At 43.3% G+C, this 23625-nt stretch overlaps 1 protein-coding gene across 1 annotated transcript; it reads right to left on the bottom strand.

Annotated features, from left to right (window-relative positions):
• Window positions 1-10261: 10261 nt before the first annotated feature.
• On the bottom strand, window positions 10262-22620 carry LOC133576593 (uncharacterized). The gene is made up of 3 exons (XM_061929933.2): window positions 21979-22620; window positions 21730-21889; window positions 10262-15242 (listed from the first exon to the last, which is right to left on the bottom strand). Exons 1-3 carry the CDS (start codon window positions 22618-22620, stop codon window positions 10525-10527), a joined length of 5520 nt encoding a protein of 1839 aa, XP_061785917.2. The 3' UTR covers window positions 10262-10524.
• Between the last annotated feature and the right edge of the window lie 1005 nt (window positions 22621-23625).

The raw sequence follows: 23625 nt of genomic DNA, 5'->3' as shown, positions 1-23625 counted from the left end.
CCATTCCTCAAGCAACTATTTTTGTCCAAGCCAAGTAAGTTTTTGTTCCATGTTTATAGTCTTTTTGGTTTCATAGTTTGTTCTCCACCATTGTGCGTGTTTTTTCGTTTGTACTTTTTTGCTATAGTCTTTTGGTTTCATAGTTTATTCTCCGCCACTGTGCGCGCTTTTCGTTTGCACTTTTTTTTGATATATTAAATAAATCATGTACCTTCATTCCCGTCTCGCCCGTGCCAACTTTCCGTTGCATCCCGGAAAAGCAAACACCCCGGACCAAGTCATGACAAGATGTTTCATGTTCACACTGAGAAACTTCTTTTTTTTTTGCAAATAATCATGAACTTAGAATTTAACGGCAGCAACACATTGCAAAAAAGGCATTTTTACCAGTGTGTTACATGGCCTTTCCTTTTAACAACACTCAGTAAAGGTTTGGGAACTGAGGAGGAAGGCCAGTCTAGTATCCGCACTCTTTTACTACGAAGCCACGCTGTTGTAACACGTGCAGAATGTGGCTTGGCATTGTCTTGCTGAAATAAGCAGGGGCGTCCATGAAAAAGACATATGTTGTTTTTCAGCATTAATGGTGCCTTCACAGATGTGTAAGTTACCCATGCCTTGCCACTAATTAAAGTTAAAGTACCAATGATTGTCACACACACACTAGGTGTGGTGAAATTCTCCTCTGCATTTGACCCATCACCCTTGATCACCCCCTGGGAGGTGAGGGGAGCAGTGAGCAGCAGCGGTGGCCGCGCCCGGGAAAGTAATACACCCCCATACCATCACAGATGCTGCCTTTTGAAAAAAAAAATCACGTTTCTCAGTGTGAACATTAAAAATCTTGTCTTTGCGGTCTATTCAATTGAATATAAGTTGAAAAGGATTTGCAAATTATTGTATTCTTGTCATGTCTGTGTAATCATGTTTTGTTTTAAGTCATGTTTTGTTTAGTTATAGGACTCTTTAGTTTCTGTCTTTTCACTCCCTTGTCTTGTTTCCATGATTACCCCTTTAGTTTCACCTGTTCCACGTTTGGACTCATTGTGCACTCTTGATTGTCACCATAGCAACCCATTAGTTTTCACCTCTCACGTCACGCACCTGTTTCACGTCTTGAGTCACGCACCTGTTTTCGTTAATCATGTCTGTAGTATTTAAGTTCAGTGTTTTTCAGTTTGTCTTCCTGACGACCTCACCACATTTATGCTCTGTCCATTCTTTCCATGTCCATTCCTCAAGCAACTATTTTTGTCCAAGCCAAGTAAGTTTTTGTTCCATGTTTATAGTCTTTTTGGTTTCATAGTTTGTTCTCCGCCATTGTGCGTGTTTTTTCGTTTGTACTTTTTTGCTATAGTCTTTTGGTTTCATAGTTTATTCTCCGCCACTGTGCCAACTTTCCGTTGCATCCCGGAAAAGCAAACACCCAAGATCAAGTCATGACAATTCTCTTTTTATTTACAAATTACACAACGTGCCAACTTCACTGCTTTTGGGTTTTGTATCATACCTGCTTCTGAGTTATACCCTGCACATTGAGACTGGCGCATGCGTGATACGAAGGGTCCCCTCCGGCGTGTGCACCCACTCGAGAGATCTGGTTTTCAGCCGCATAATCCCGATGTGTAAGTCCAACTTTACAAATATCGGAGACGATCGGATGAAGGTGCTTGCATGGGTTGTAGGAGGCTTATTCAGAGTCAAACCATTTGAGAAATTGGACCAATTTAGTGCACGGACATGTACTGACTGTATCACGCATTATAACCTACACTCCACACTTTTTTTGCATTGAAAGGGGCCCATACAGGAGTGTACTCAAGTGAGAAAACAGTGGAACCCCTTTGCATGAACTGAAAATGGGCATTCACATGGTCAACCCCCTAGGAAGCAGAAAGGAGGTGTGTGTTGTGCAAAAATTCCTGCTCCCAGGCCCCTTTATGAAGCGGCCCTGCCAGTATTGGTTGCAGAGCCAGGCGGGGATTGTGTATTGCTGACTTGTCAGCTAACAAAGGAAAGAGAATGCAGGCAGTCGGCGCTAATTATTGTTTGTATGCCACCCCTGCGTTTGGTTGGGTCACTGTTAGGGACAAATTGTTTTCATTCCATGCAAGGAGAATTAGGGACCTCTGCCATGAAGGTGGTTGTTTGGGCTATTGTACTCCAGAATTCAAGCCAAAGTCAAAGCACTTCTACAAACCTCGTTTCTATATGAGTTGGGAAATTGTGTTAGATGTAAATATAAACGGAATACAATGATTTGCCAATCCTTTTCAACCCATATTCAGTTGAATATGCTACAAAGACAACATATTTGATGTTTTTTTTGCAAATAATAATTAAATTAGAATTTCATGGCTGCAACAAGTGACAAAGTAGTTGGGAAAGGGCATGTTCACCACTGTGTTACATCACCTTTCCTTTTAACAACACTCAGTAAACGTTTGGGAACTGAGGAAACACATTTTTGAAGTTTCTCAGGTGGAATTCTTTCCCATTCTTGCTTGATGTACAGCTTAAGTTGTTCAACAGTCCGGGGGTCTCCGTTGTGCTATTTTAGGCTTCAAAATGCGCCACACATTTTCAATGGGAGACAGGTCTGGACTACAGGCAGGCCAGTCTAGTACCCGCACTCTTTTACTATGAAGCCACGTTGATGTAACACGTGGCTTGGCATTGTCTTGCTGAAATAAGCAGGGGCGTCCATGGTAACGTTGCTTGGATGGCAACATATGTTGCTCCAAAACCTGTATGTACCCTTCAGCATTAATGGCGCCTTCACAGATGTGTAACTTACCCATGTCTTGGGCATTAATACACCCCCAAACCATCACACATGCTGCCTTTTACACTTTGCTCCTAGAACAATCCAGGTGGTTCGGTCCGGAGGACACGACGTCCACAGTTTCCAAAAACAATTTGAAATGTGGACTCGTCAGACCACAGAACACTTTTTCCACTTTGTATCAGTCCATCTTAGATGAGCTCAGGCCCAGCGAAGCCGACAGCTTTTCTGGGTGTTGTTGATAAACGTTTTTTGCCTTGCATAGGAGAGTTTTAACTTGCACTTACAGATGTAGCGACCAACTGTAGTTACTGACAGTGGGTTTCTGAAGTGTTCCTGAGCCCATGTGGTGATATCCTTTACAAACTGATGTCGCTTGTTGATGCAGTACAGCCTGAGGGATGGAAGGTCACAGGCTTAGCTGCTTACGTGCAGTGATTTCTCCAGATTCTCTGAACCCTTTGATGATATTACGGAGCGTGGATGGTGAAATCCCTAAATTCCTTGCAATAGCTGGTTGAGAAAGGTTTTTCTTAAACTGTTCAACAATTTGCTCACGCATTTGTTGACAAAGTGGTGACCCTCGCCCCATCCTTGTTTGTGAATGACTGAGCATTTCATGGAATCTACTTTTATACCCAATCATGGCACCCACCTGTTCCCAATTAGCCTGCACACCTGTGGGATGTTCCAAATAAGTGTTTGATGAGCATTCCTCATTTTTATCAGTATTTATTGCCACCTTTCCCAACTTCTTTGTCACGTGTTGCTGGCATCAAATTCTAAAGTTAATGATTATTTGCAAAAAAAAAAAAGTTTATGAGTTTGAACATCAAATATGTTGTCTTTGTAGCATATTCAACTGAATATGGGTTGAAAAGGATTTGCAAATCATTGTATTCCGTTTATATTTACATCTAATACAATTTCCCCACTCATATGGAAACGGGGTTTGTATATAAATTAGGACATGTCGGCCTTGGCAGAGGAACTGATTCCAATTCTAGTTCCTCAGCAGTGCCTTAGGAAACCTTCGTCAGTGTGCAGCAGGACAAATGCAAAAGTCATAAGTTCTGTGCGTTATTACTTGAAAAACCGCCTCCATCAAGTCCAGCAAAAAGCCCCCTTTGTTTTTATCTCCCATGATGTCTAATCAGCCCGACCTCTACACCCCCCCCCCCCCCCCCCCCCCCTCAGCCCTGCACCCGGTTGCCATAGCAATCATTGCCAACTGTATTCAACAGAGCTCAGAAAGAGGGGCTGCCCTGCTCAGCAAAGCCAAATTAGGCAAATCCAAAAGTGAGGATATACAAATCCACACCATGAGGGTGTCTATCAGTAATGTGGCATGTAGTTTAAATGAACTAACTTAATGCTACTCTATCTGTAATGTTTTCAGTGCAGGTGTCTTGGAAAAGTGTGCAAATGAACAAAAGAGCACATTCATTATGAGGAATGGCCTTTTTGACTGTTAAAGCAATCGAGGAAGGAGGCATTTCTCTAAATCACCATAGTGACAGACCAAAGCCTTGGAAGGAATCCAAAATAATCACTTTATAACAACTGCGCTCTCATTCTCTCAATGAATGTGTGTGTGGTGGGGACTGGGGGTTTAGTGGTTGAAGGAGCCACCGCCTGACTACACCACACTTTTCCCCCTGGAGGAGTAAGTTCCCAGTAGTAGCATTAGCAATAAGTAGGGATGATGTTCCAAACCGGTTCTCCCGGTTGTTCCATAAGAAAAGAACCGATTCCATGGACTCGAATCCCTTTTTGAGAACCGGGTCCCGTTATCGAGGCCACTATAGTAAAGAAAAAGAGTTGGTTCTTTATTCAAATCCCTGGGAACAAATCCATTTTTTTTTACTAGGAAATGCCCTGTGGCACGTCCCAGGAAATAACGTAGCTCAGTCATTAGGCGGCAGATACAGAAAGCAGCAACAACAATGGACCGGGAAAAACGCCTCATTTTATAAATACAGTCCGTAAGCACACATGATTGTATTTTTTTATTACAAAAAAATATATATACCATACCATGGGTAACAACAGTCTGATTGATTGATTGATTGAGACTTTTATTAGTAGGTTGCACAGTGAAGTACATATTCCGTACAATTGACCACTAAATGGTAACACCCCAATAAGTTTTTACACTTGTTTAAGTCGGGGTCCACTTAAATTGATTCATGATACAGATATATACTCCATCCATCCATCCATTTTCTACCGCTTATTCCCTTTTTGGGGTCGCGGGGGGCGCTGGAGCCTATCTCAGCTACAATCGGACGGAAGGCGGGGTACACCCTGGACAAGTCGCCACCTCATCGCAGGGCCAACACAGATAGACAGACAACATTCACACTCACATCCACACACTAGGGCCAATTTAGTGTTGCCAATCAACCTATCCCCAGGTGCATGTCTTTGGAGGTGGGAGGAAGCCGGAGTACCCGGAGGGAACCCACGCAGTCACGGGGAGAACATGCAAACTCCACACAGAAAGATCCCGAGCCCGGGATTGAACCCAAGACTACTCAGGACCTTCGTATTGTGAGGCAGATGCACTAACCCCTCTGCCACCGTGAAGCCCCCAGATATATACTATCATATATATATACTATCATCATAATACAGTCATCACACAAGATAATCACATTGAATTATGTACATTATTTACAATCCGGGGTGTGGACGGGGGGTGATTAGGTTTGGTTGTTATCATCAGTCATCAACAATTGAGAACAGAGAAATGGATATTGGAACAGATATTGGAACAGTGTAGGTCTGACTTGGTAGGATATGGACAGCAAGTAGTGGGCAGAGAGAGAGAGAGAGAGAGAGAGAGAGAGAGAGAGAGAGAGAGAGAGAGAGAGAGAGAGAGAGAGAGAGAGAGAGAGAGAGAGAGAGAGAGAGAGAGAGAGAGAGAGAGAGAGATCAGAAGGCATAAGAAAAAGTATCTACATTTGATTGTTTACATTTGATTATTAACAATCCAGGGAGGGTGTTAGTTTAGGGTTGTAGCTGCTTGGAGGTGTACTTTTATTGCAGTTTTGAAGGAGGCTAGAGATGCACTTTCTTTTACGCCTGTTGGGAGCGCATTCCATATTGATGTGGCATAGAAAGAGAATGAGTTAAGACCTTTGTTAGATGGGAATCTGGGTTGAACGTGGTTAGTGGAGCTCCCCCTGGTGTTGTAGTTATGGCGGTCATTTACGTTACGGAAGTAGTTTGACATGTACTTTGGTATCAGGGAGGTGTAGCGGATTTTATAGACCAGGCTCAGTGCAAGTTGTTTTACTCTGTCCTCCACCCTGAGCCAGCCCACTTTGGAGAAGTGGGTAGGAGTGAGGTGTGATCTGGGGTGGAGGTCTAGAAGTAATCTGACTAGCTTGTTCTGGGATGTTTGGAGTTTAGATTTGAGGGTTTTGGAGGTGCTAGGGTACCAGGAGGTGCATGCGTAATCGAAAAAGGGTTGAACGAGAGTTCCCGCTAGAATCCTCGTGGTGCTTTTGTTGACCAGAGAGGAGATTCTGTAGAGAAATCTTGTTCGTTGATTGACCTTTTTGATGACCTTGGTTGCCATTTTATCACAGAAAATTAGCCTCTAGAATGGAACCTAGGTAGGTGACCTCATCTTTCCTGGTGATAACAATGTCACCCACTTTTATAGTGAAGTCACTGACTTTCTTAAGGTTGATGTGGGACCCAAACAGGATGGATTCCGTTTTACCCAAGTGTATGGATAGCTTGTTGTCAGCGAGCCAGGTGCAAATTCTACAGAGTTCAGCACTGAGGATTTTCTCCACCTGTTACTTGTCCTTGTCTGATACCAGCAGGGCCGAGTCATCCGCAAACAAGAACAATTCACAGTCGCATGCTGATGACAAGTCGTTTATGTATATTAGGAACAGTAAATGCCCTAATATACTGCCTTGGGGGACTCCACAGCTTACTGAGAGGGGGGGGGGACACGGTGCCGTTCACCTCTACCACCTGTTCCCTCCCCTCCAAGTAAGATTGCATCCAGCTCGATGAGGTTTTGTTAAATACGATTGCTCTGAGCTTATCCAACAGTATAGCGTGGTTAACGGTGTCAAAGGCCTTCTGAAGGTCCAGCATGACCATGCCGCAGTCCACCTCATGTTTGATGTGGTCGGTCAGCTAGAGAAAGCATGTGTCAGTGGAGTGGTTAGTTCTGAAGTCAGATTGGAATTTGTACATGAGTTTATTAGTGGCAAGGTAACTATCGACCTGTTCATAAACTATTTTTTCCATTACTTTCGAAATGGGGCAGCACGGAGGCAGAAGGGTTAGTGCGTCTGCCTCACAATACGAAGGTGCTGAGTAGTCTGTGGTTCAATCCCAGGCTCGGGATCTTTCTGTGTGGAGTTTGCATGTTCTCCCCGTGACTGCGTGGGTTCCCTCCGGGTACTCCGGCTTCCTCCCACCTCCAAAAGACATGCACCTGGGGATAGGTTGATTAGCAACACTAAATTGGCCCTAGTGTGTGAATGTTGTCTGTCTATCTGTGTTGGCCCTGCGATGAGGTGGCGACTTGTCCAGGGTGTACCCCGCCTTCCGCCCGATTGTAGCTGAGATAGGCTCCAGCGCCCCCCGCGACCCCGAAGGGAATAAGCGGTAGAAAATGGATGGATGGATGGACTTTCGAAATGGAACTGAGAATAGAAACAGGTCGGTAGTTGCCAGGTTCCAATTTGCTTCCTTTTTTAAAGAGGGGAGTTACTCTTGCTATCTTAAAATCTTTTGGTACTTGGCCTTGTGTAATTGAGAGGTTTTTTATGTGTGTGATGATCGGGGAAATGCTGGATCGGTTCGCAGCCGAGTGTGAAGCGACTGGGATGAGAATCAGCATCTCCAAGTCCGAGTCCATGGTTCTCGCCCGGAAAAGGGTGGAGTGCCATCTCCGGGTTGGGGAGGAGACCCTGCCCCAAGTGGAGGAGTTCAAGTACCTCAGAGTCTTGTTCACGAGTGAGGGAAGAGTGGATCGTGAGATCGACAGGCGGATCGGTGCGGCGTCTTCAGTAATGCGGACGCTGTATCGATCCGTTGTGGTGAAGAAGGAGCTGAGCCGGAAGGCAAAGCTCTCAATTTACCGGTCGATCTACGTTCCCATCCTCACCTATGGTCATGAGCTTTGGGTAACGACCGAAAGGACAAGATCACGGGTACAAGCGGCCGAAATGAGTTTCCTCCGCCGGGTGGCAGGGCTCTCCCTTAGAGATAGGGTGAGAAGCTCTGTCATCCGGGGGGAGCTCAAAGTAAAGCCGCTGCTCCTCCACATCGAGAGGAGCCAGATGAGGTGGTTCGAGCATCTGGTCAGGATGCCACCCGATCACCTCCCCCGGGAGGTGTTTAGGGCACGTCCGACCGGTAGGAGGCCACGGGGAAGACCCAGGACACGTTGGGAAGACTATGTCTCCCGGCTGGCCTGGGAACGCCTCGGGATCCCCCGGGAAGAGCTGGACGAAGTGGCTGGGGAGAGGGAAGTCTGGGCTTCCCTGCTTAGGCTGCTGCCCCCGCGACCCGACCTCGGATAAGCGGAAGAAGATGGATGGATGATCGGGGCAATGGTGGTGGCAGAGTCCCTGAGGAATCTGGAGGGAATATTATCAAGGCCGGTGGCCTTGTTTGGGTGGAGCGCGCTCAATTTTTTAAGCACCTCATCAGCTGTGACCATTTCTAATTTGAAATCATTGTTGGATACTCCTAGCTTTCTGTAGAAGGCTTTAATGTGTTCGACACCAAAGCGACCAGAGTGGTGGGCACAGCTTGTTGACAAGAGTTGCGGCTATGCTGGTGAAAAAGGCGTTAAGTCTGCTTGCTACCTCCATTTTGTCTGTAATGAGGGAGTCACCCTCCTTGATGCTGATGTTGGTGAGTCAATATTTATTTCCATCCATCCATCCATCTTCTTCCGCTTATCCGAGGTCGGGTCGCGGGGGCAGCAGCCTAAGCAGGGAAGCCCAGACTTCCCTCTCCCCAGCCACTTCGTCCAGCTCTTCCCGTGGAACCCCGAGGCGTTCCCAGGCCAGCCGGGAGACATAGTCTTCCCAACATGTCCTGGGTCTTCCCCGCGGCCTCCTACCGGTCGGACGTGCCCTAAACACCTCCCTAGGGAGGCGCTCGGGTGGCATCCTGACCAGATGCCCGAACCACCTCATCTGGCTCCTCTCCATGTGGAGGAGCAGCGGCTTTACTTTGAGCTCCCCCCGGATGGCAGAGCTTCTCACCCTATCTCTAAGGGAGATCCCTTCCACCCGGCGGAGGAAACTCATTTCGGCCGCCTGTACCCGTGATCTTGTCCTTTCGGTCATAACCCAAAGCTCATGACCATAGGTGAGGATGGGAACGTAGATCGACCGGTAAATTGAGAGCTTTGCCTTCCGGCTCAGCTCCTTCTTCACCACAACGGATCGATACAGCGTCCGCATTACTGAAGACGCCGCACCGATCCGCCTGTCGATCTCACGATCCACTCTTCCCTCACTCGTGAACAAGACTCCGAAGTACTTGAACTCCTCCACTTGGGGCAAGATCTCCTCCCCAACCCGGAGATGGCATTCCACCCTTTTCCGGGCGAGAACCATGGACTTGGACTTGGAGGTGCTGATTCTCATCCCAGTCGCTTCACACTCGGCTGCGAATATTTAAATATTATATTATTTATTTTATATATATATTATATAAATATTATAATGATATAATTATATATATAATATATAATAATATAATATAATATATATATAATTATATAAATATTATATTAAATATTATAAATATAAATATTTTTTTTTTTTATTTTTTTTTTTTAGGGGGGTAACAACAGTCAATATTTATTGTTATTTTATTTTATTTTATTATAAAATAAAAGTGAGCTTTTGTTAAACCAAATATTGTGTTTTTTCCCATATACAACAACCTATCTGGATTCCATAAGAGAATCGATAAGGAATAATTTCAATAAGAGGATTCGATAATGGGCTTGAACTCGATAATTTCTAATCAAACATCATCCCTAGCAATAAGTCAGTAAAAAAAACAGGTTAATTTCGCGATTTAGTAAAAAAGCCAGCTTGTCACTTAGCATCACATCAAGTGTCAATTGCATATGGCTGGTAGCTTCCGGGAGCATCACCCTAACTCAATGACAGCTGCAGCTGACGCCCTCCTCCGTGTACCCTCTCCGCTACAGAAACTATCAAGTAGGAAGACAGTAAATAACATTTACATAATTGACTTTACTTCTCCATAACGCATTGACAATAGAGTCCATTTACCGATAGCCTACGGGAATCAAGACCATGTTGTCTGCATGTTTAGCAGTCACATGCTCTGCTGTTGCCAACCTTATGAAAGTCCTCAAAGTAGTAGTTGGTCCAAACACTAATAATGTTATCCATGCATGGTATGTAAAGGGTACATAGAAATGGCACTTGTATGAATAGAGCAATATTTTATTGACTCATTTACATATTTATACAATATAACATCACATTTTGCCACTTATCAGTCCTTAGCTATAAACCTTCATTATTAGTTGATATTTTATACTGTATAGTATCAAAGAAACATTAAAAAAACAAGGCGGTGTAATGGAATAAACATGACCATAAAGCCTGGTTAATATTTTGGCAGAATTGTGTATCACAAGGAAATGTATCACAAACATTTCTCCAAAAATGTTGTTAAATAATCAAGGGTAAGACTAGTTCTAGTCATAGAATGAGGCAGTACTGCCCACATCTCACATGCCATGATGCATCTAAAGAGTCTTGTGACTGCAGTACTGCCCTTCTACCACCAGATGTTCCTCTTGCTACTTCCCCAGTTAAGGAGGACTCCCCTACCTCAGGGTGCACTTTTCTGTCTGGCACTCTAAACTCCACTGAAACAAATGAAGAAAGGCTTCCGTTCTTATTTGCCCAGGTTTTGGAGGTGTCGATAGTTGGCGACACCCTGAAGCTTTGCTCTTCCAAGCTGCTCGTATCGTTGCTCCTGCTTGTGTCACTGGCGTCCTCTGGGAAAGGGTCTGAATCACTCCCATGGGGCATGGTGAAGTAGCTGCACCTTGGAGGTTGAGGCTTGGCCATTTCTTCCAGCTCTGATGAGGATATAACTGTGAGGGGGGTGTGCTGACTTGCAAGGTGAGTCGAAGAGTCCTCACTTGAGTTCTCTTGAGCTGAGCTGCTGTCCAAATCCTGATACATGCCTTGAGAAACTGGAGGCGAATTCCTTATGAGGTGATTTTCCTTGAGCAGCCATCGACCTTCGTCAATCAAGACGCCGTCATTGAGGTCTTGGTGCTGTTCTGACTCAGTCACTGGGTCACTATCCAATGTTGATGTGTTTACTTTGCTACAATAAGACAGAACCTCTCTGGAGGCTTCAGTGAAGGAGTCACAAGAAGATATACTTCCTCCGCTTTGTACACCTTTTGAATTATTTGCCATGGACACTTTGGAGTTTTTCCCCAGATATGCTCCCTCAGAAGCTTCTTCACTACTCTCCGAAACTATGTCTATAGAGTCCTGACTTTGATATCCACCACTGTCCAAACTTTCTGGTCTGTAGTCAGACAAATCAGAGGTTATTGGGCTCGGAAGGCATGTTGAACCATACAAACAATCCCTTTGGTTCTCAGGAATAAGAGTTTGCTTTGTTTCAGCGATTTGAGCACGATCCGGCTCTATCCTAATGTTGCCACGATCGTCATAGGTAAATATGAGCGAGGAAGACTGCAACGCAGAGTTAACAAAGTCCAGGAGTTCTTGTGATATTTCGACTGGGTGGCTTAGGCTGTTGCTTCTACCTTGATGATGCAGCTGTGCGTGGTTAAAAGAGTCAATTGCATTAGCTGCATCCTCCTCACAGTGCTCATCAGACGAATACTTCAGATATGATTCCTTGCTATTTTCAACTTCCATGTTTGCCTCCATGCTTCCATTCTCGTCTGTCTCACTGGATTGTGGACTTTTTCTAAAGGTTTCATCAGATACACTTCCTGTATTGTCCAACTCTTCATTTGGTTCTTTTCCAAATCCCTCATTTAAATATTCAACATCATCTTCACCATCTGTCCTCTCCACTTGAGTTTGCGTCTGATTAGACATTTCCACTTCCTCGACAGTTATGTTCTTTTCTGCAAATTCGTCCTCTGCCTCCTTATCTTCAACTTGCTTTTCTATCTGTTCTAATACAACAGGATGAATTTCTTCTTCATCTGGTAAAGGTTCATGGGTGTGACTATTATCATGGCTGACCTCCCTAATGAGTTTAGTTTCTACCTCTTCTGTGTTTTCTTTTTGCACATTTTCGTTGTCCACTTTTTCAATCATCTCGACAAGATCTCCCACACGTTCTGTGATGTCTTCAACCTGCTTTTCTACTTCGTATATCTCATATGTGTCTTCTCTGCATTCCTCTTTACTCCCCTCATCATCCTGTGCCACCACATTGTTCCCCTTGTCTTCTTTTTCAGCTTCACACTCATCTGTCTCAACACCACCCTTTCCTGCTTCCTGATGTTCCTTATCTGTTGTTCCATCCTCTGAATCAGCTACATCTGCTTTTTGCTCCTCTTCTTCCTCATCTGATTGTTCTTCTTGTCTTGTGTTTGCTTCACTTTCTTTACTCACTACTTCCTCTTCTGCGTCCCCTTCACTTTGTTTTAGTTTAGTCTCTCTTGTATCATGATCTTTCTCTCCTTGAACCACTGCCTTCTCATTCTCCATCATGTGGTCTTCTTCTCCCTTTACCAGTGCCACATTTTTCTTGTCTACTGAGGATTCATCTGTCTCTATTTGCAATACTTCGGATTCTTCTGCATGTCGCTCTTCTTCAGCCTGAACCATCATCCCCCCAGTGGTATCTTTACCAGTTGGGTTTTCATTATAGCGAGCATTATCAAAACATTGTTTTGATTCAGTGTGACAGTCTAGCACAACCGACTCCACACCTGGGTGGTTTGTTTCATTACACTGTTGTTTCAAAGGTAAAATGGTTCCTTGGCGAATTGCTGAAGAAATATCTGCTCTGAGTTCATATGGCATACTCAGCTCCTTCATTAGCTCATCAAGCCCCAAACCCCAGACTTCAAACGCATCTCTCTCACAAACTGCATCTTTGGCTTCTAGAACTTTGGCAACAAGAGATTCGGTCTCCATATTTTCAGTTAAAGTCTGGTAATCTGTCCAGCACTTAATTAGCTCCGAAGACGCTCCACTGTGCAAATCAGTCAGTCTTGCAAGTTGCTCATTCTGGTCCTCGATGGCAGAGATGTCTTGCAGGGATTTCACAATAAACAAGGCCTCAGGGACGACATTGTCCGCTAAAATGTCTCTCACAGCACTCACTAACAAGAATGACAAGAAGGCATTGAATGAAGAGCCAAACAATGAAGCCACATTTGATGAAAAATCAAGTGGACTGACCAATTTGTGGGTGGACTGAATTGACAAACAAAGTTGCTTCAGGACAGTTGTTATATCTTTATTTGGCCATTTGGGTGACTCATTGTCCGTTGAATGGGTTGTTTTAAAACATTGATTTGACCCTATGCAATTTGTTTGGTGGACGGATTCGAATGTGTCACTTAGTACCGAATCACCTCTCAGCTTCTGTTCATTTGGCCTCTGTGTAATTGTTTGCCCTCTAAGCGAAACCGATAGACAAGGAGACAACTTTGTCAAATCATTACAATGTGACTTATAGTAGTCTTGCGGGTCGTTCTGGGTTTGGTTGTTTTCCTCCATTTCTGAATCACAACCTATCTGAAATAATACCTTTGTTTGTGAGTCAGTCTCAACTGTGGTTGCCTTCTCAATGTACGCCACTGGGTCTGGAGTAACATCCTCTAACCAGTTCTCAACATATTGGTGTATTTCAGAGGGGGTTGGATTAAAAGAAGCCTTTGAAACATTCTGGCTCAACTCTAAGGATGACATCCTTTTGCCATTCGTGGATTTGGTCTTTTTTCTTGAACCAAGTGACTTTTGGAGCTTTAAAAGATCTGAAACGTTCTTTTTCATCACAGGCCTTACCGACGGGGTATTGACATTGTGGCCGTTATCCTTAGCAGCTTTATTGTTGTTGTGTTCCTCGGTTGAAGCTCTAAATGATGATTCGGATTCCTTTTCATGTCTATTTGTCCGGTCTACTTTGCGGTTTAGACCACTTTTAGCCCTTTCTGATGAACTGTTTTTCGCTCCACCAGCATGGCTACTGATCTTGTCAGTTGATAGATTTGTGCCTTGCTTTGTCAGTCTGCCAGAACTGTGATACTTTTTACCAGCTAAACCTGACTGTGAGGCCTTTTTGGTATCTGTATTTTTCTGGAGCTTATTCGGTGGGACATTTTCAGTTTTGTTTTCATTCTTAGACGTAGAAGAAATACTGTTTGCCAGTGGCTCTGACGACAATGATAGCATCTCCTCTTTCTGTCTTTGGAGTGAATCAGCAGTCTGTTGCTGCCTGCTAAAGTCAATTTCATTGCTGGAAGTTGGCCCAGAGGCAGTGGACGGATTGCTTTGTGGTCCTACTGATGAACAATGCCAAGGTTCATCTTCTGCACCAGACCCCTCATTTACAAGGTAATTATTGTAGGAGCCTTGACTCTCATAAATATGCATCACAGTCTCTCTAACATCCAAGCCGGTATTTTCAATCTTAAGAACCTCTGCAACTCCTGTGGACTTGTGGAAAGAGGTGTTGTTGAATGAATGTTTTAGAACAGACTTTGGAACAGTTTGGGTGTTGCTGCCCTGTCTTACTATGCAGTATCCCTCAGCTGTGTGTCCTTCAGCAGTCCTCTTTGTACAGGAATAATGGCCAAATGTGCTCTCTTGCACCCCAGTGTCAGTCACACTCTCAACAGATGCCTGCTTCTGCACACGACAAGGACCTGGAGTAGGAGTTCGTCTATAACATTTTCTTACAACTTTTGATTCCTCGCTGTCATTAAAACTAACATCTTCATTTGTGGAAGGCTGATTTTCCTTTTTTCCCCCATCTTTACATATATTTGAGGGTTCTTTTGCAACATAGATGTTTGAGTCAGGTGAAATGTTGCCTGACTCTGTTACTAAGGTACGAACTGTCCTCCTGGGGCGGCTGATCGTGGTGGTCCAGTGGAGCATTTCCTCCTCCTTGATGGTCAGGCGCACTTTCATCTCCACTGTCATGCTGCCGTCTTGATTCACTCGGAAAGATTTCTCGATGTCGTCGTCCAGAGGTAAAATGCAGGCGTGGTGCTCGTTATCCGCCCTTGTGGTCCCGCACGCCTCCAGGCACGTACTGCTAAATCTAGATCCAGCGCAAAGATTCCGACTGTCCGTACTTCCATTTCGAGATTTGTTTATCTGGTTGATGATATATTGCTCAGATGATAAGGAAAAGTTTCTGGAGCGTCTTCCACCGGAAAGTAATTTGTTGTTGTCTTTATTGGGCAATTGGGTAGTGAAAGATGGGAAAGAAGAAAGGATAGATGGTTATCACTCTGCTGGTAATATCATTATGTTGTAATTAGTTAACATTAGCATAAAGCTGTTAAAGGTTTTAATTTTGCCTATCCTTCACAATCATTATGAGAGACAAAACGACTGATGTATTTTTTTAATGGATTCTAACTTGTAAACAAATGTAAATAAAAGTCCGCCTGCAATGGAGCCGATAGGAGTTCTCTATTCTGCCCCCCCCAAAATTGCTCTTAAAACCATCCAAAAAATGCCGACAATACTCCATTTACATTTCGTGATTTGAATATTAACCAAGTATTAGTGATTGTTATGTTTGTTGTCTTCTCCCTGCCTTCTCTATTGGTTGTTCAGTTTCTTCCCCAGTCTTTTGTCCCCAACGAGGCACACCTGCTGCTAATCACTTCCTGGTAGCATTTAAGCGCGTCTCCACCAGCTGGTCCCTGCCGGTTATTGTTCCTGAACTCCGCTCTGACATGTGCTAACTTGATTCTGCTTCCCTGGTATGTTGCCTTCGCATATTTCTGTAATATTGACCTCGTTGTGTTTTTGTTTTCCTAGCCACCTTGTTTTGAGAGGACTAGTTTTTGCCACGCTGTGTGCGTCCTGACCTTTGCTCCGCCAACCTCTGAAAGAGACTACTTTTGTTATATTTCCCATGGTGTGCACTAGTGATGGGTTGATGAGGCGTCATGAAGCGTTTCGACACATTGCAAAACTGTATTGATACTGTGTCGATACTGTGTCACTAAATACTGACATCTGCTGGACATTAAAAATCCCTACAGGCAACCTATGGACTGACTCAACTGACACTGATTTGATGCCCTAGTACAGGGGTCACCAACCTTTTTGAAACCAAAAACTACTTCTTGGGTACTGATTAATGCGAAGGGCTACCAGTTTGATACACACTTTAATAAATAAATATATTGTCATTTGTAAGTTACACGTAAGTGTGATTTAAACAAGAATAGCTAAATAAATAAATTTATATATATATAAAAAAATGGGTATTTGGGTCATGTCATTCCGTCGTACATTTTTTTTTCCTTTGACGGAAGGTTTTTTGTAGAGAATAAATTATGAAAAAAACACTTAATTGAATGGTTTAAAAGAGGAGAAAACACGAAAAAAATAAAAATTAAATTTTGAAACATAGTTTATCTTCAATTTCGACTCTTTAAAATTCAAAATTCAACCGACAAAAAGAAGAGAAAAACTAGCTAATTTGAATCTTTTTGAAAAAATAAAAAAAATAATTTATGGAACATCATTAGTAATTTTTCCTGGTTACATTTTAGAATTTTGATGACATGTTTTAAATTGGTTAAAATCCAATCTGCACTTTGTTAGAATATTTAACAAATTGGACCAAGCTATATTTCTAACAAAGACAAATCAGTATTTCTTCTAGATTTTCCAGAAGAAAAATTTTAAAAGAAATTCAAAATACTTTGAAATAAGATTTAAATTTGATTCTACAGATTTTCTAGATTTGCCAGAATAATTGTTTTGAATTTTAATCATAGTAAATTTGAAGAAATATTTCACAAATATTCTTCGTCCAAAAAAACAGAAGCTAAAATATTTATTATTCTTTACAATAAAGAAGCAAAGTAAAAAAATAAATGAATTTATTTAAACAAGTGAAGACCCATCCATCCATCCATTTTCTACCGCTTATTCCAAGTGAAGACCAAGTCTTTAAAATATTTTCTTGGATTTTCACATTCTATTTGAGTTTTGTCTCTTTTAGAATTAAAAATGTCGAGCAAAGCGAGACCAGCTTGCTAGTAAATAAATACAATTTAAAAAATAGAGGCAGCTCACTGGTAAGTGCTGCTCTTTGAGCTATTTTTAGAACAGGCCAGCGGGCGACTGATCTGGTCCTTACGGGCTACCTGGTGACCGCGGGCACCGCGTTGGTGACCCCTGCCCTAGTATATACAATAATATAAACCAAGTCATTGTATTTCATTTAGGATTATTTCATATCTTCATTTAAATAAAAATATATTTTTATCTTTTTTAGATACAGTCAATAAATAATGTGAACATGTATCATAACATGGAAATCTAAGAGAACGTGTTGTGGATGATTGTGGACTGGGAATTTTTTTAATTTTATTTTTTTACACATTTTTATAAAAATAAAAATAAAACGTTTTTCCGACGTATTACATTTTAGACGATTTCTCTTCTTAGTTATTATTTCTCCGGCTGTAGAAAAGAGCCGCTCACAGGGCACAGAGGAGGCGTCAGTGCGACACAGTTCGCGTATCGGTCACGTGACCAAAACAGCTCATGATCGGTCACGTGACTTTCTAAAAGCGGTACGCGCACCGACACAGGGTTTTGCTCTATGAGCTCGACGCATGCGCCGATGCATCGGTGTTGCCGGACCCATCACTAGTGTGCACTTTTGCCCCATCACCCTTAGTTACCATTTTGGACTTATTAAATATTTTCATTTTTTATCGCATACCTTGTCTCCATTCTCTGCATCCCGGGGTCCACCCTTGAACTCAATCCTAACAAGTGATGTTGTTTTTATAAGCGCTAACACTGACAGACTATTTTTAGCGGCGACGTGATCAGAGGGAGCTAACCGCTTGTGCTGCTATGTTGACATCATCGGCTGGTGAGCTGCTTTCTCGCCTCGCAGCTGGTGAAAGTTTATTTTAGATCATAAATAATGCCACTCACCCGGATAGTAGAAGGATGACGGCAAAATCTGCCGAGTCGGTCAACTTTGGCATCAAATTTAGACCCAGGAATGGCGAGAAAGACACAAAAAGACGCTCAGTTCCACCCCCCTTTTTTCATCACGAGGATTATGAGTCCTTCTTCATCTAAATGGGAAGTTTATTCTAGATCATAAATCATGCATCTCACCTGGACGGAAGACGTCTGAGTAGGTATTCCGACAAAAAAAATTATTTGTGAGGATTATGAGTCATTTTTTCTGTCTTGACTCTTGGTGAGGGCGGTCGCATTTTTCTCCGCTCCCTCCTTCCCTGCTTGCTTTCTTCGTGTCCTTGTCCTGTCTAAACTTTTTTGAAGCCTCTTTCTTTGCGCTGTCCTCAAATCTAAACATCAAACATGGATATGATCAGCAGGACTCTCGACGCAATTGACAAAGTCTTTTCGACAAGGAAAAGAGTTTCGGGGGGGCCTGGCTGCCCTGATGGAACCATTGCTGCGGGGTACGTGAGAGACTTTCCATCGAGGACATGGAAGACATCTACCTATTTGGGCACCTGCTGATTGGGCTGGGCATTGCTCTGGTGTATTGTGAAATTCGGAAGACGATGGCAGCCACTCAAGGAGCCCAACGGCTGTTCATCGCAATGGAAGGATTGGGTCGGGCTGTGGGAACACAGACTGTGGCGATTTCTGATTTGAATCGCAAAATGGATCTCATCATGGAGAAGCTTGCTGAGAAGGAAGAATTAAATTGAATTTGAGAGAACAGCACGGACACAGAGCAGGAATGTCATTGTTTTGACTGCTCGAAGAAAACAACATCTTAATCTACGATTTGACTCCCTCGAATGGCCTTGACGCTATCAGGAACAGGCTGTTCTGAAAAACTCCCCGAGGACTCCTCAACGATGGAGGCTTTTCACCTTCCTTTTTTTCAATAACACCTGGTGTCGAACTTTGAGATCGGCCCCAGTCTACAAAAACATTTCAACATCTCACCCAAGTTAATTGGACATACCTGCACGCACCCGCCCCTCCCCCAATCGACGCCTTCACCATTGCTTAATTCCTCTTCGGGGTTGTGGACGGCTGAGTAGCGCTTTATAGCGGCAGCCGGCCTCCAGGGCCCTAAACCCCCCCTCTGTTGCGAGTTGTTGTGATTACATGTATCATGTTTATGTGTGCTATGCTATGTGAGGTTTTTTCCTTGGACTCAGTCTGGACCCCTTCCCGTGGGTCCAGCTCTAGACTGATACTTTTTTTTACTCTTCCCCCTTTCCCAATGTCACCTTTTTCCCACCTTTTTTAAGGAGCACTGTAAGTGGCTGATCCATTGGCGGTCCCGTCTTGTCCCCCTTGTAACGTATGTCTGCTCTTAGTGGGACTGTGCCCAAAATGAAATTTCAGTTCTTATGTGTCTTGTACATGTTAAAGAATGGACAATAATAAAGCATCTTGAATTCTTCATCTAAATGGGAATACATGAATATCCTAGCAGTCGGCATCCTAATGACAGCACACATTGTAAAGTAAGTGATGTTTTATTACGTTTGTTGGCTCCCATAAAGTCTGCAGTGAATAGTAATCATTGATGTTGTTGAAAACCGAACGCCGTGATGGATTTTTTAAATGAATGCGCCGCTAAATGCTTAAAATGATCAAAATACGTAAATATTACATGTTATTATGAATTGTGCCTGTTACTACATTAAGTATATACTTATAGTGTGTATATAAAACTTTGATAGAGGTTTTTGGACGTTTATTAGAGCGTTTTCAATCAATCAATCAATCAATGTTTGCTTATATAGCCCTAAATCACAAGTGTCTCAAAGGGCTGCACAAGCCACAACGACATCCTCAGCTCAGACTAGTTTTATAGGCAGAATAGAGCGACTCCGCTAGGCTCCATTGTAAGCGGACTTTTGATCGCATTTATTTACTAGTTAGAACGCATTAAAAAAAAGAAAAACATTTGTGTGCTTGTCTTACATAAGGATTGTGAATGATAGGGAACATTCCAAAAAGAAGAATGGTGGCAATGTCTCCAAAAATAAACTTTCATGGTCTTTTCAAACAGTATTCTTGTTCTCGGACTTTTAGTTTTTTTTTAGTAACTATAATATTTACAAACCCCGTTTCTATATGAGTTGGGAAATTGTGTTGGATGTAAAAATAAACGGAATACAATGATTTGCAAATCCTTTTCAACCCATATTCAGTTGAATATGCTACAAAGACAACATATTTGATGTTCAAACTCATAAACTTTTTTTTTTTTTTGCAAATAATAATTAACTTAGAATTTCATGGCTGCAACACGTGCCAAAGTAGTTGGGAAAGGGCATGTTCACCTCTGTGTTACATGGCCTTTCCTTTTAACAACGTTTGGGAACTGAGGAGACACATTTTTGAAGCTTCTCAGGTGGAATTCTTTCCCATTCTTGCTTGATGTACAGCTTAAGTTGTTCAACAGTCCGGGGGTCTCCGTTGTGCTATTTTAGGCTTCATAATGCGCCACACATTTTCAATGGTCTGGACTACAGGCAGGCCAGTCTAGTACCCGCACTCTTTTACTATGAAGCCACGTTGATGTAACACGTGGCTTGGCTTTGTCATGCTGAAATAAGCAGGGGCGTCCATGGTAACGTTGCTTGGATGGCAACATATGTTGCTCCAAAACCTGTATGTACCTTTCAGCATTAATGGCGCCTTCACAGATGTGTAAGTTACCCATGTCTTGGGCACTAATACACCCCCATACCATCACACATGCTGCCTTTTACACTTTGCGCCTATAACAATCCGGATGGTTCTTTTCCTCTTTGGTCCGTAGGACATGACGTCCACAGTTTCCAAAAACAATTTGAAATGTGGCCTCGTCAGACCACAGAACACTTTTCCACTTTGTATCAGTCCATCTTAGATGAGCTCAGGTCCAGCGAAGCCGACAGCTTTTCTGGGTGTTGTTGATAAACGGTTTTCCGCCTTGCTTAGGAGAGTTTTAACTTGCACTTACAGATGTAGCGACCAACTGTAGTTACTGACAGTGGGTTTCTGAAGTGTTCCTGAGCCCATGTGGTGATATCCTTTACACACTGATGTCGCTTGTTGATGCAGTACTGCCTGAGGGATGGAAGGTCACGGGCTTAGCTGCTTACGTGCAGTGATTTCTCCAGATTCTCCGAACCCTTTGATGATATTACGGAGCGTAGATGGTGAAATCCTTAAATTCCTTGCAATAGCTGCTTGAGAAAGGTTTTTCTTAAACTGTTCAACAATTTGCTCACGCATTTGTTGACAAAGTGGTGACCCTCGCCCCATCCTTGTTTGTGAATGACTGAGCATTTCATGGAATCTACTTTTATACCCAATCATGGCACCCACCTGTTCCCAATTAGCCTGTTCACATGTGGGATGTTCCAAATAAGTGTTTGATGAGCATTCCTCAACTTTATCAGTATTTATTGCCACCTTTCCCAACTTCTTTGTCACGTGTTGCTGGCATCAAATTCTAAAGTTAATGATTATTTGCAAAAAAAAAAAAAATGTTTATGAGTTTGAACATCAAATATGTTGTCTTTGTAGCATATTCAACTGAATATGGGTTGAAAATTATTTGCAAATCATTGTATTGCGTTTATATTTACATCTGACACAATTTCTTGGGGTTTGTACATCATCCAAGCATAATAATGTTGGATATGTTTACGACCCACATGACTGTGACTCGATACTTACGAGCTTGAGGCTGTTGCGTAGATGCTTGCACTGCTCCCATAAACATCGCCTGAACCGTCTGGCTTGTCCCATGAAAGTTGTGATTGCCTATCATGAATGGCTCATTGCCTGCTGCCACGATGAATCCAGAGCACAAGATTAGGGCTGCCAGACCGCCAATCTGGAAGAAAAAAAAAGACAAAATACCTCCTGGGAGTCATCACTGAAGGCTACCTGAGAAATGAAGTGAAATGTCATGAAGATACGCACTCTTCTACCGTCAACAGAGTAGAGTTTCAGCACCGGAAACTGCAAAATCTGGGAGAGGTAGTCCAGCAGAGCGTCAAAGGTCGGCGCCGTGCGTTTCTGCAGCACAATGGTGCGTCTAAGCGTAGGATCCTTGTTCCTGATGACCACCAGCCTCTTTGGAGTTCTCACGGCCACACGTCGTGCCACTTTTGCCGGCCTGTTGCCTGTTCCGTCCCCCTGGGGCCTCCACCGCCCCGCAATGAAGGCTCTCGGGGTGTTCCAGGGTACCTGCCGTCGGCTCACCTCCTCCAGGTTAAGAGGCTTGACCCGCCTCTGGTCGGAACAAAGATAGCAGCCCCCGTCCTGTAAATCATCCAGTCCCTTTACAAAGTGTGTCCCTCGGGGAGTGGTGATGGTCCGCACCCCGAAGGGCAGAGGCACTTTTTTTGATAGGGTGTCAAGGAGGGCGTCGAATGTCTTGAAGGTGCGGCCGTTTATAACCATGCGGTGCCCGCTGAATTTATGATCGCCACTTTTGTAAAAGCATAGCCGCTTAGGGACTGAGGGGTCCGACGTGGGCTGTGCTGATCGGGAGGGTAATGTGTGCCCGCTGGCCGAGGAAACCCTCTGCAGGGACTTGTCCTGTGTGGGCGTGTTGTTCATGTTGAGTGACTGTGGAGACCACACACATTTCTCACATGAATATTGCACTCAGAAATATTGTGTTCAGTACTGTCAACATGAGGTACGTCTGCACAATCCATACTTGCCAACCTTGAGACCTCCGATTTCGGGGGGTGGGTGCATGGTCGGGGGTGGGGCGGGGGTCGTGGTTGGGGGCGTGGTTAAGATTTATATATATATATATATAAGAAATACTTGACTTTCAGTAAATTCTAGCTATATATATATATATATATATATATATATATATATATATATATAAATAAAAGAAATACTTGAATTTCAGTGTTCATTTATTTACACATATACACACACATAACACTCATCTACTCATTGTTGAGTTAAGGGTTGAATTGTCCATCCTTGTTCTATTCTCTGTCACTATTTCAGAACACACACATTATACAAATATACATTATAAAATCAATAAGAAAACGGGAGCTCTAATTTGGGAGTCTGAATTAGGATCAGAAGTTCCTATATACCGTATTTTCCACTCCACCAAGCCGCCCCGTGTTGTAAGCCGCATCTAACTGCGCTAAAGGGAATGTCAAAAAAACAGTCAGATAGGTCAGTCAAACTTTAATAATATATTAAAAACCAGCGTGATGTGGGCGCGCATGGAGTCGTATATCAACATGGACGGAGCTGCGTGAAAAAAGCCACCCGGCCTCTTCGCGTAAACTTACCTTAACCACTCGCTCATCTTTTCCATTAGCATGGCAAGCTAGAACCACAGTGAAGGACGACTTCTCATTCCCTGTGGTGCGAATATTCACCGTACGTGCTCCCGTTGTATCCACAGTGCGGTTCACAGGAATATCAAAAGTCAGTGGAACCTCGTCCATGTTGATAATGTTCTCTGGCCGGATCTTTTTTTCAGCTATCTTGTTTTTACAATATGCACGGAAAGTAGCCAGCTTTTCTTGAAAGTCTTTAGGCAGTTGCTGTGAAATAGTAGTCCGTGTGCGGATGGAGAGATTG

The sequence above is a fragment of the Nerophis lumbriciformis genome, linkage group LG03 (genome assembly GCF_033978685.3).
Source record: "Nerophis lumbriciformis linkage group LG03, RoL_Nlum_v2.1, whole genome shotgun sequence".
NCBI lineage: Eukaryota > Metazoa > Chordata > Actinopteri > Syngnathiformes > Syngnathidae > Nerophis > Nerophis lumbriciformis.
This window is presented reverse-complemented; position numbering and strand designations above follow the sequence as displayed.

Coding starts and splice junctions, on each gene's coding strand:
- LOC133576593 (XM_061929933.2), bottom strand. CDS start 22,620: ATGAACAACACGCCCACACAGGACAAGTCCCTGCAGAGGGTTTCCTCG. Junction 21,890..21,978: donor ACTCTGTTGACGGTAGAAGA/GTGCGTATCTTC, acceptor TTTTTCTTCCAG/ATTGGCGGTCTGGCAGCCCT. Junction 15,243..21,729: donor TACGCAACAGCCTCAAGCTC/GTAAGTATCGAG, acceptor TGCCCAATAAAG/ACAACAACAAATTACTTTCC.